Consider the following 12,806-nt stretch of genomic DNA (forward strand, 5'->3'; position numbering starts at 1 on the left):
ACTCCTCCCCAAGCCTGGAGCGTTGCACGGGCTTATTGCGACCCAAGTGCAGGACCCGGCACTTGGCCATATTAAACCTCATACAGCTGACCTCTGCCCATCAATGCAGCCTGTCCAGATCCCTCTGCAGGGCCCTCCTACCCTCCAGCAGATCAACGCTCCCGCCCAACTTGGTGTCATCTGCAAACTGACTGAGGGAGCACTTGATCCCCTCATCCAGATCATCGATAAAGATATTGAACAAGACCGTCCCCAGAACTGAGCCCTGGGGAGCACCACTTGTGACCGGCCAACAACTGGATTTACCTCCGTTCACCAGGACTCTCTGAGCTCAGCCATCCAGCCAGCTCTTAACCCGGTGAAGAGCACGCCTGTCTAAGCCACAAGCTGCCAGCTTCTCCAGAAGAATGCTCTGGGAGATGCTGTCAAAGGCTTTACTAAAGTCCATGTAGACAACATCCACAGCCTTCCCCTCATCCACTAGGCGGGTCACCTGGTCATAGAAGGAGATCAGGTGGGCCAAGCAGGATCTGCCTTTCATGAACCCGTGCTGGCTGGGCCTGATCTCCTGGTTGTCCTGCACATGCCCTGTGAGCACGCTCAAGACCAACCGCTCCATGATCTTCCCCAGCACAGAGGTCAGGCTGACAGGCCTGTAGTTCCCAGGATCCTCCTTCCAGCCTTTCTTGTAGATGGGCGTCACATTGGCAAGCCTCCAGTCTTCTGGGACCTCCCCTGTTAACCAGGACTGCTGATAAATGATGGAGAGTGGCTTGGCAAGCTCCTCCGACAGCTCTCTCGGTACTCTCGGGTGGATCCCATCAGGCCCCATAGATTTGGGGTTGTCCAGGTGGCATAGCAGGTTGTTAACAGCTTCCTGCTGGATTACAGGGAGTTTACTGTGCTCTCCATCCCTGTCGTGCAGCTCAGGGGATGAATACCCTGCGGATACCTGGTCTGGCTATGAAAGACTGAGGCAAAGAAGGCATAAGTACCTCAGCCTTATCCTCAGCCTTGGTGACAATGTTCCCCGCCATATCCAGTAGGGGATGGAGATTCTCCTGGGCTCTCTTTTTGTTGTTAACATATCTGTAAAACCATTTTTTGTTGTCCCTTACGACCGTGTCCAGACTGAGCTCTAGCTGGGCTTTTGCCTTTCTAATTTTCTCTCTGCATGACCTAACGAGATCCTTGTATTCTTCTTGAGTTGCCTGCCCCTTTGTCCAAAGGTGATAAATTCTCCTCTTTTCCCTGAGACGCAGAAAAAGCTCCCTGTTCAGCCAGGCCGGTCGTCTTCCCGGCCAGCTCTTCTTAGGGCACATGGGGACCGCCTGCTCCTGCGCCTTTAAGATTTCCTCTTGAACGCTGTCCAGCCTTCCTGGACCCTTTTGTCCTTCAGGACTGTCTCCCAAGGGACTCTCTCAACCAGTGACGTGTACAGGCCAAAGTCTGCCCTCCGGAAGTCCATGGTAGTGGTTTTGCTGACCCCCCTCCTCAATTCATCAAGAATTGAGAATTCTATCATTTCGTGGTCACTAGGCCCAAGGCAGCCTCTGACCACCACATCACCCACCGGTCCTGCCTGTTCGTAAAGAGCAGGTCAAGCAGGGCACCTCCCCTGGTGGGCTCACTTACCTGCTGTGTCAGGAAGTTATCCTCCACACACCCCAGGAACCTCCTAGACTGTTTCCTCTCTGCTGTGTTATACTTCCAGCGGATGTCTGGTAAGTTGAAGTCCCTCACGAGAACAAGGGCTCATGGTTGGGAGACTTCTGCCTTGTAGAATGCTTGTCAAATGCTTCATCTGCCTCTTCGTCCTGGTTGGGTGGTCTATAACAGACTCTCAGCAGGATATCTGCCTCATTGGCCTACCGCCTCATCCTTACCCATGAGCCACTCGACCTTGTCACCACAATCGTTGAGCTCTACACAATCAAAACACTCCCCAACATACAGAGCCACCCCACCGCCTCTCCTTCCATGCCTATCCCTTCTGAAGAGCTTATAGCCAACCGTTGCAGTACTCCAGTCATGAGAGTCATCCCACCATGTTTCTGTGATGGCAACTAAGTCATAGCTGTCCCGCCGCACAATGGCTACCAGCTCCTCCTGTTTGCTGCCCTGTACATGCAACTATTCCAACAAATGTTCCCATTTTTCCCCCTCATTCTCTATGGCCACCGCTGCTAAGCGAGTCAGTGAATCCGCTGGAGTATTCAAAAGGTGAGCTGGATGATTCCCTGCCTGGTGTGCAGCAATCCACCCTACTAGAAAGGACAACTCGAGCAACCTGCTCCCGTTGAAGATGTCCCTGCTCACTGCAGCAGGGGTTGGACTAGATGGCCTTGAAAGGTCCCTTCCAACCCAAACTCGTCTGTGACCTCTGGTTAGCGACGTTTAGGATTTCTTCCCATTTTTCTCATTGCCACACTGGTCGCGTCAGTGAACTATATGATCTTGAAGTGGGGTTCAAATGGCGGGGCAGGTTTTGTATAAGTAGGAGGAGGCCCTAGGTCTGGTTGATTACCAGGTGGCTCTAGTATTTGGAGCATTCTGGGTGCTCCCTCCTCTATCTGATGCATATGGCAGTAACGATCTAATTGCGCATACCACTTTTTTACTGTTTCTCATTGCGCAGCCCCCACGGGGGGGGCGGTTCCGGCCAATATCGGTTTCAAGGTATTGGTCCTTGTAGGGTGCTTGGTTGCTACCATATGATTTTTTCAGCTTCCTGTAGAGCTAGACTAACCAGACAGAGGCCCTTCTCCCAAAGTGAACATCGGTTTTCTGCATCTTTGAAGCTGTGCAAATAAAACCCGATAGGGCGTTTCGGACCCTCGGGTCCACGTTGCCACCTCTGTGTGGAGAGTGCGTGACTTGCCAAGCCCCACTGGATACAGAGGGGATCTATTGGGTGTATTGACCCTAAGAAGCCTCAAAGATGAACAGTTTTAAGGCTTCTTCATGAATGGAGGTCCAATCCCAGGTGGCCCTTTTGCATGTCAAATCGTACAGAGCACGGGCTATGATGGAAAAAACTGGGATGTGTTTTCTCCAAAAGACCAGCAGGCCTAGGGCTGTAGCTCCTTCTTCTTTCCAGGCATTTTTTCTTGCTCAAGGGTAGTCAAGGTTTTGGGGGGAGTACACACCGTTCTTCCCCTCCACCACCAGACATCCAGGAACTTTACCTCAGAAGATGGGAGCTGTCTTGAATCATCTCCCTGCCCTCCATGTGCCTCAGCATAGCTTCTGGGAGGATCCGCTCCATGACCTTCCCAGGCACAGACGGGAGGCTGATGGGTCAGCAGTTCCCAGGGTCCTCCTCACAGCCCGGAGCAACCATCTGTGGGCCAGGACCTCTCAGCCCTGCAGCCAGGCCAGCCCCGGCCAAGGTGGGGGACCACTGTCGAGCTCCTCTTCCGTGGCACTGGTGAAGCTCCCACTCTGTAGCTCCATGGGGGCCCAGCTTGCTCAGGGAAAGCCACGCTCATGGGGCACCCGCGGCAACTACGGGTTCTGGTGCTCCACTGGGGGGGCAAGTGGGCAGGGGTGCAGCGGGGCCTCTTCCCTCTCCTCCTCCGCAGGGCCAGCATGGAGGTGTCGAGCAGGGACCGCCTGTCCCCGCGGGCTCCGCTGGCCTCCAAGGCCTCTCTGGGCTCCCTGTCAGGGAGCAACTCCTCTCCCCAGGGCTCCTTCTACTCCTCCCCAGAGCCCTGGCCCGGTGCGATGGCGGAGCCAGCAGCACTTACCCATGTGGGATTGCCCTGGACCCCCAAGGCTGTTGGGGAGCCGGGGCTGTAGCCAGGGTCAGTCCTTGGTCAGGACCCTCCACTGGAGCTGCCGGCAGGGACAGAGCAAGAGTGGCTCCCCGGGGATCATAGAATCACCGAATCACACAATCATTCTGGTTGGAAAAGACCTTTAAGATCATCAAGTCCAACCATTAACCCAACACAATTGCCGTGTATTTCTCTCCCTAATGCTACAAATTATTTTGTTTTTCCCCTCTTCATTCCTTGGAGGGATCTGGGTCCTAATGTAGGGCACGAAGCCATTGGCCTTGTTGACAGTAGTTTGCCACCAGTAGGAGTCTTTGCTCAAGCAAGAGCAAAAGACACACCGAAAAGCGTGACGGAGCAATCGGGTAGGGCTATAATCGTGCCTGGGAGCCGTCTGCGCACATGAAGGTTTTGTGTCTCGCTCTGTGTAGTGGCCACAGAGTCAGTGTGATCTCCCTGTACAGCACTAGGAGACATCAATCTGTTTGCTTCTTTCCTCGACCAAGCTTTAAAGGCTGGCTTTGAAAGGAAAATGTGCTTAAAACGTAACATTCCTGCAGGAAGACCTCGTGTAACTGATTTACCAAAATTAAAACCTTTTTTCCCAGTGAAGCTTCATTTCCTCCACAGCAAGAAAAAGACCAGGTTTTGGACCAAAGAGGTTGTGTGGTGTTCTAAGACATTTACTTTGTATATGCTGCCTGGAAGAAGTAGACTGCTCTGGATTTTGCATTTGCTGATGGAAGTTGGGAATTGTCAGCGTTGGGCTTCATGTTAGGATTGCGTCATCCTCGCGTTACTGAAACGAAACTTTTGCTGCACGCAACTCAAAGAAAAACACCTCAGTGTCTTGCAGAACCCTGCTCTTCGGCCTGCTTTCACCACCACAGGCAAATAGCTGCTGCTTTTTTCTGCACTGGATGTTTGAGACCTCATAGCTTTGCATGAGGGACAGCTATGGGATCAGAGAGTGAAACAGAAGCAGAAGCCTCAGAAGTTCACGTTTCTCCAAACCTTTCACCAACGCCTCAAGTTCCAAAGCAAGGAGAAGATACTGGCAAAGGTGTCATTTCCTACCTCAGGGATAAAGTGGTGGTAGGAATCGTGTTATGGAACATCTTCAACAGGCTGCCTATTGCTCGAAAGGCCAGCACAGGGCTAGTGTGCTGACGAGTGGGGCTTGCTTAGACGGGGGATTTTCTTGTGGAAAAATCAATCTACCGGTTTAAAATGAGGATAAGTAAATGCAGACGCCCTGTCTGGAGCAGAGCTGTGCAACACCCAAGGGTAGCCCTGTCTCGGGTGAATTATGAGAGAAGTCCTTGTGCTTTTCTGCATGTTTGTTCAATATTCTTACGGAAACAACTTGGGTCAGGTTTATGTTTCAAGCCTTGCCATTGCATGGCCGATATTTCAGACCTGTAACAAGTACCGGCAAGAATCACATGCGACTGAGCATCAGAGTGAAATGTCCTATTTTTGTGCTACTTGGTCAGATGTACAAGCGTCTAAAACAGTCTTAAACATCTCTCACGCTACATACACAGCCGCAGAAAGTCAGGGTTAGAAGCAGCCCTGAGGAGCTGCTTAGCCTGTCTCCATCGCCCATAGTCTGTCTCCACCCTCCAAGGTAAGATCAGCTGCTTAGGTCATTTTGTAACATCTTTGGAGAATTTCAGTAGTTTAAACTCAGATTCCACACGATCCCCAGGTGATCTGTCCCCGGGGACTGTTCTTAAATGATGGAAGTTTCACAGAATCACAGAATCACAGAATCATTAAGATTGGAAAGGACCTTCAAGATCATCAAGTCCAACCGTTAACCCAACACCAATTCCATTGGTATCTAATGCGAAGCGTTCACGATGCACTTTAAACGTGTTACTTCTCCCGTCCCCACAAAAGAGAGATCCTTTGCTTCCTTCAAGAAGGAAATCTTAATGGTGCAGGAGTAGACGCTCCCCATGTGCCACAAGACAAGCTGGCATGAAGACGACCGGCCTCTGGTCCTCTGGTCCCCTGACAGGGATACCGTGCCATGTGGTGCCACACCGTGTTGTGTGGTACCATGCCATGCCATGCCATGTGGTGCCATGCCGTGCCATGCCATCCCAGCACCGGAATCCGGGGAGGGCTGCTGCTGCCGCTGCGCCCAGGGAGGGCAGCGTCCGACCTGGAGGATCCTGCTCCTCTCACCCCGGCTCTCTGCAGGCAGCTCGGCAGGACGAGCCCTTCTCAGGGTGGCCCCCAGCTGCCCTGGGCTTTGTCACCGCTGCCTGTCCCTGTGCCCGTAAGCACCACGATGGGGACGCTGCCTTGGCCCAGAGCCCTCCAGGCCAGAGCAGGCAGGGACCGGGCTGTCTCCAGCCATGCTGCCCGCAACCTGCCCTGCCTCCTGCCTTCGAAGCCCCTCCAAAGCCAAGAGGCTGTGGGCAGGGGCTGACCCACCGTGGATGCCCCCCGCCAGTGCCACTGACACCTCCACGCCACACGTGCCACAACCTGCCCCGTCCTCAGCAGCGTGACGGTGCGGGGTCAGTGCAAGCACTGCGTCCCGGGTCGGCGGGGCCCGATCCGGCGGCGGCTCCTGCAGGAAAAGGCAGAGCCCCCAGCGGGACAGCACCTGCACCCAGGTTAAAGCAAAGGCAATTTATCCCACGGGGGTTTCCTGACCGTCCCCCGCAGCCGCGCAGCACGGCGGGAGGGGGCAGCGGCTGCTCTGGGCGCTTGGGGCAGGGGGTGGTAAAATTAACCAGGAGGACAGAGGTGGGGGCTGGATCCGGGCCCGCGCAATCCCGGCCAGGGCTGCTATAAAAAGAAAGAGCGGACGCTTCTCGCCTCTCCTGCCGGAAGCGGGCGGGCGCCAAGAGGCTGGGTGCCACGGGAGCTGGGGAGCAGCACCCTGACCCCGCGCCCACCGTGGGGCACAGGTAACACTGTGGGGATCCTGGGGGGTTTGCTCCCAGCGGGGAATGCTGCAGTCCTGTGGGCTGCGGGGGCCGTGGGGCCAGGCGCCGGGGATGCCCGCCTGTCGGCAGCATTTAACACGAGTAACGGCATCGGGGTCTCGGCCGGTGCCGAGAGGTTTGCCGAGCGGGGTGCCCCTGGCCAGGGATGCAATGGTGGGTGCATTCCTCCAGCCTGCCCTGCTTCTCTCTGCAGCCCCCTCCCAGGCCCCGCCGCCATCCCGGAGCTGGCCCTGCTCTCGCTCCCCCACCTCCCCAGCCACTTGTGGAGGAACCGGCTGCCTCCCTGCCCACGGCACTGCGGCAGCCGGGGGCTTCCCCTGGGGCGCCTCTGCCTGACATGGAGCATCTGGTGCTGCGTTTGGTGCTGCTGGCTGGGACGCTGGCCGCCGGCAGCTCCCCGCACCGGCGAGACCTCGCCCCCGTCAAGGAGGTGGCACTGGACATGGCCCCCACCTCCTTCGACGACCAGTACCGGGGCTGCAGCCGCATGATGGAGGAGGAGCTGGGAGACCTCAACCGCACCGAGTTTGCCAACAACAGTGTCTACGCTCAGGCGTGGACCCTCGCCGCCGCTGAATGGCGGAGCCGGAGGGGACGCTTGCCCCAGTCACCGGCGCTGCGGCCGGAGCAGGCGGTCGCCCTCCTGGCGTACACCCTGCAGGGTCCCCTGCACCAGGCATTCAACACAGCCGTGCGCGAGGCCGGGCGCTCCCGCGGTGAATACCTGGGTGCCTTCCACTTCAAGGCGCTGCATTTCCTCCTGAGCGAGGCCCTGCGTGCCCTACAGGACGCCCAGCCCCATCGCTGCCACCACGTCTACCGGGGTGTCCGGGGCATCCGATTCACTGCCCAGCGCCGCCAATCCATCCGCTTCGGCCACTTCACCTCCGCCTCCCTCCGGAACGAGAGCACCCTGCCCTTCGGCCGGGACACCTTCTTCTCGGTGGAGACCTGCTACGGCGTCCCCATCAGGGACTTCTCCTTCTTCCCTGAGGAGGAGGAGGTCCTCATCCCGCCCTACGAGAGCTTTGAGGTCACCAACATTACCCGCGACGGGGACAGAGCCTTCATCCACCTCCGCTCCCAGACCGTGCTCAGCACCGACAACTGCGAGTTGGTGAAAGGTGACGTCCCCTCCATTGGGGTGCTGGGGAAGGGGGGCGTGGGGTGGCCCTGTCCCACCAGCTCCACAAGGAAGTGGGGATTGGGACCATGGGGAGGGCAATGGGGGGGAGGTTGCCTTCGGGCACGTGTCCTTGCCTGTCTCCCAGCCGCTCTCCCCCAGCGTTTGCAATGGGGACCCTCTGCAGCAAAGCACAACACGGCATGGCACGGTACGGTATGGCACAGCATGGTGTGATGCAGGACAGCACTGCTCAGCACGGTGTGGCATGGCATGATGCAGCACAGCACAACATGGCATAGCATGGTACAGCACAGCACGGCACAGCCCGGCACGGCACGGCATGGCACAGCACAGCACGGCATGTTGTCAGACGCACAGCACAGCAGAGCACGGCACGTCAGAGCAGAGCACGGCACAGCACAGCACAGCACGGCACAGCATGGCACAGCTGGGCCGCGGCGCAGAGCGTGCAGCAGCCGTGCAAACAGAGTTGGTTTCTTTGGCAGAGAAGAGATGCAAGAGCCGGCCGTGCGTCTTCAGTGCAGGTGAGCCGAGAGCCCCCGCTGCAGCTCGGGGGTGACCCTGGCTGAGCCCCCTGCCCCCTGTCTGCCCCTCACTCCCCCCCTCTGGCGCTCCCAGGCAGGAGCGTCCGCCAGGACCCCCCGCTCCTCGGGGGGCTCCTCCTGGCAGCCGTGGCCCTGGCAGCAGCTGCCAGGGGCCCCTGAGCCACAACAGCACTGCAGTCACGGCACCATGGCGAGGAAAAGGCGCCAGGAACAGGAGCCACCAGCTTCACCGAGACGGTGGGATGGGACAGAGCAGCAGGAGGGGCTGGGGCTATGGGGACAGCCCCACTGCAGGGTCCCGCATGGCGGCCGCCTGTGCCCAGCTCAGCCCTGCCATGGTGCCACCGGCCCCGGGACGTGTCAGCAGTGCCGGGCAGCAGCGGAGCCTGGATGAGGCCTTTGGCAGAGCCGTGGATGGGGCTTTTGGGTGCAGCTGAGCGTGGGGTCTGTGAGGGGCTGCCCCAGGGACAGGGGCTGGCACTGACGGGGACCAGGGGGGCGCAGCAGGGCCGCTTTTGGGGGTGTCCCTGCCCAGCCGGCCACTCGCCTTCCCCTGGCTTCCGGAGGAATAAAGGCTCGCTGTGGGACCGGGGTGTGTCTGCGGGCTTCCTGCGGCTCCCTGGGCTGGGGGCAGCTCGGGGGGGCTGCAGGCAGGGTCTTCTCCAACCTCCCCTCATCCCCAGCCCTCTCGCATCCAGAGCATCCCCCAAAGCATCGGCCAACGCCCCGGGTCCTGCTCAAGGGGTCTCGAGTGGGTCTCCTCCCAGCATCTCTTCCCAGCGCCCAAGGGAGCAGGAAGGGGGCTGGCACCAGCCACCCCAGCCCCGGTGCCCGGGAGCAGGACCCTTCCAGGACAAGATGGGTGGGGGGCTGCCCCACGGAGCAGCACATGGGGCTTAGCAGCGCTGTGCTGGGCGGGTGCAGAGGGGGACACGATGGGCCCAGCTCTGTAGGGGTCTCCGAGCACCAGGGCTCCCCACCCTCCTCCTCCTCTTCCTCCTCCTCCTCCGGGGCAGGGCGCAGCCATGGGGCCAGGCACCCCCAGGGCAGGACCAGGGCTGTCCGGGGCTCTGCAGCCCCTTGCTGGGCAGGGAGGAGGTCAGGAACGGATCCTGCTCTTCGCAGGCAACCAGGGCTGCCTCCTCTTCCTCCCTCCTCACCCCATGGGTGCCCTCTGCACCCAGGGGTGGCCCCATCCCCAGGACACAGGTGACACCGGGCAGCCTTGATGTGCTTTAATAAGCCCTGAGGTCCCAGAGCCGGCGCAGCCAGGTCAGGCGAGTGGCCCGGGCAGCACTCCCGGCTCGGGGTGCTGGGAGCCCCCACGCACAGTGGGGCCGGCAGACGTGGGGCTGTGCCATGGGGCGGTGACACTTGGGGCAGTGGCGCTTTATGGGGCGGCCCGAGGGGGCGGCGGGGGCAGCGCCGTGACTCACCGGAGCCGCCCTCGGCCCCGGCCCCGCCGGCTGGGCGCAACCGCCACCGCACTGGGTCCCCCAGCCGCCCCAGGACCTGCCCCGGGCCCCCTGCGCCCGAATCAGCACCCCACATCTCCACGTGCCCACACGCTCGTCCCACATCGGGGGACCACCCATGACCAGCCTCGCTGCACCCCATGTGTCCCCACCCTGCCCCACATCCCCCCCGTGCCCACGGGCAAGCAGCCCTGGGCACCCTGTGTCCCTCTCGTGGGCGCTGAGCCGGCCTTGCCCCGGGGTGCTGGCAGCACTGGCGAGCGGGGGGCTTGGGGCCAGCGGGGTCACCAAGGGGCACGGCAGGCTGTGGGGGAGAGAGGTGCGGGTGAAGCCCCCCGGGCACCGAGCACCTGTGCTGGGGTGGGGGAGCCCTTGGGTGCGTGGGGGCGGCCCCAGGGTGTCCCACGACACAGCCCCCCAGCTCCAAGGGGTGAAGGAGAAAAACCCCCAGGAACCCAGGCGGGGCTTCGCTCGGGGCTCAGCCGTGGGGCAGCCAGCGCTTGTAGAGAGCGATGAGGTCTCCCCTCAGCCTCCTCTTCTCCAGACTGACCAACCCCAGTTCCCTCAGCCACTCCTCATAACACTTGCTCTCCAGACGCCTCACCAGCTTCGTTGCCCTTCTCTGGACGTGCTCCAGGACCTCAACATCCTTCTTGTCATGACGGACCCAACACTGAACACAGGATTCGAGGTGCAGCCTCACCAGTGCCAAGTACAGGGGTACGATCACTGCCTTACTCCTCCTGGCCACACTATTTCTGATACAGGCCAGGATGCTATTGGCCTTCTTGGCCACCTGGGCACACTGCCGGATCATGTTCAGCCGGCTGTCAACCAGCTCCCCCAGGTCCTTTTCCGCTGGGCAGCTCTCCAGCCACTCCTCCCCAAGCCTGGAGCGTTGCACGGGGTTGTTGTGACCCAAGTGCTGGACCCAGCACTTGGCCATATTGAACCTCATACAGCTGACCTCAGTCCATCCATCCAGCTTGTCCAGATCCCTCTGCAGAACCCTCCCAGCCTCCAGCAGATCAACGCTCCCGCCCAACTTGGTGTCATCTGCAAACTGACTGAGAGGGCACTCGATCCCCTCATCCAGATCATCGATAAAGATATTGAACAAGACCGTCCCCAGAACTGAGCCCTGGGGAGCACCACTTGTGTCCGGCCAACAACTGGATTTACCTCCGTTCACCAGGACTCTCTGGGGTCGGCCGTCCAGCCAGTTCTTTACCCAGCGAAGAGTAAACCTGTCTAAGCCACGAGCCGCCCATTTCTCCAGGAGAATGCTGTGGGAGATGCTGTCAAAGGCTTTAGTAAAGTCCAGGCAGACAACATCCACAGCCTTTCCCTCATCCACTAGGTACGTCACCTGGTCATAGAAGGAGATCAGGTTGGTCAAGCAGGACCTGCCTTTCATGAACCCATGCTGGCTGGGCCTGATCTCCTGGTTGTCCTGCACATGCCCTGTGAGCACCCTCAAGATGAACCTCTCCATAATCTTCCCCAGTACCAAGGTCAGTCTGACAGGCCTATAGTCAGTCATGGAGGCAGGCTAAGCAGCTACTCAGGGCTGCTTCTAACCCTGACTTTTTGTGGCTGTGTATGTAGCATGAGAGATGTTTAAGACTGTTTTAGACACTTGTACATCCGACCAAGTAGCACAAAAATAGGACATTTCACTCTGATGCTCAGTCGCATGTGATTCTTGCCGGTACTTGTTACAGGTCTGAAATATCGGCCATGCAATGGCAAGGCTTGAAACATAAACCTGACCCAAGTTGTTTCCGTAAGAATATTGAACAAACATGCAGAAAAGCACAAGGACTTCTCTCATAATTCACCCGAGACAGGGCTACCCTTGGGTGTTGCACAGCTCTGCTCCAGACAGGGTGTCTGCATTTACTTATCCTCATTTTAAACCGGTAGATTGATTTTTCCACAAGAAAATCCCCCGTCTAAGCAAGCCCCACTCGTCAGCACACTAGCCCTGTGCTGGCCTTTCGAGCAATAGGCAGCCTGTTGAAGATGTTCCATAACACGATTCCTACCACCACTTTATCCCTGAGGTAGGAAATGACACCTTTGCCAGTATCTTCTCCTTGCTTTGGAACTTGAGGCGTTGGTGAAAGGTTTGGAGAAACGTGAACTTCTGAGGCTTCTGCTTCTGTTTCACTCTCTGATCCCATAGCTGTCCCTCATGCAAAGCTATGAGGTCTCAAACATCCAGTGCAGAAAAAAGCAGCAGCTATTTGCCTGTGGTGGTGAAAGCAGGCCGAAGAGCAGGGTTCTGCAAGACACTGAGGTGTTTTTCTTTGAGTTGCGTGCAGCAAAAGTTTCGTTTCAGTAACGCGAGGATGACGCAATCCTAACATGAAGCCCAACGCTGACAATTCCCAACTTCCATCAGCAAATGCAAAATCCAGAGCAGTCTACTTCTTCCAGGCAGCATATACAAAGTAAATGTCTTAGAACCCCACACAACCAATTTGGTCCAAAACCCGGTCTTTTTCTTGCTATGGAGGAAATGAAGCTTCACTGGGAAAAAAGGTTTTAATTTTGGTAAATCAGTTACACGAGGTCTTCCTGCAGGAATGTTACGTTTTAACCACATTTTCCTTTCAAAGCCAGCCTTTAAAGCTTGGTCGAGGAAAGAAGCAAACAGATTGATGTCTCCTAGTGCTGTACAGGGAGATCACACTGACTCTGTGGCCACTACACAGAGCGAGACACAAAACCTTCATGTGCGCAGACGGCTCCCAGGCACGATTATAGCCCTACCCGATTGCTCCATCATGCTTTTCGTTGTGTGTTTTGCTCTTGCTTGAGCAAAGACTCCTACTGGTGGCAAACTACTGTCAACGAGGCCAATGGCTTCGTGCCCTACATTAGGA

General features: G+C 57.9%; 1 protein-coding gene across 1 annotated transcript; it reads left to right on the top strand.

Annotated features, from left to right (window-relative positions):
• The first annotated feature begins 7,054 nt into the window (after window positions 1-7,054).
• LOC309417658 (erythroblast NAD(P)(+)--arginine ADP-ribosyltransferase-like) lies at window positions 7,055-9,287 on the top strand. The gene is made up of 2 exons (XM_082015184.1): window positions 7,055-8,106; window positions 8,514-9,287. Exons 1-2 carry the CDS (start codon window positions 7,086-7,088, stop codon window positions 8,597-8,599), a joined length of 1,107 nt encoding a protein of 368 aa, XP_081871310.1. The 5' UTR covers window positions 7,055-7,085; the 3' UTR covers window positions 8,600-9,287.
• The last annotated feature ends 3,519 nt before the right edge of the window (window positions 9,288-12,806 follow it).

Source organism: Phaethon aethereus (genome assembly GCF_964289735.1).
Source record: "Phaethon aethereus genome assembly, chromosome: 1".
Lineage (NCBI taxonomy): Eukaryota > Metazoa > Chordata > Aves > Phaethontiformes > Phaethontidae > Phaethon > Phaethon aethereus.

Bases quoted from the DNA above. Each gene is read 5' to 3' on its own strand.
- LOC309417658 (XM_082015184.1), top strand. From the start codon at position 7,086: ATGGAGCATCTGGTGCTGCGTTTGGTGCTGCTGGCTGGGACGCTGGCC. The intron at 8,107-8,513 runs GATGCAGGACAG...TGGCGCTCCCAG, and splicing joins GGTATGGCACAGCATGGTGT to GCAGGAGCGTCCGCCAGGAC.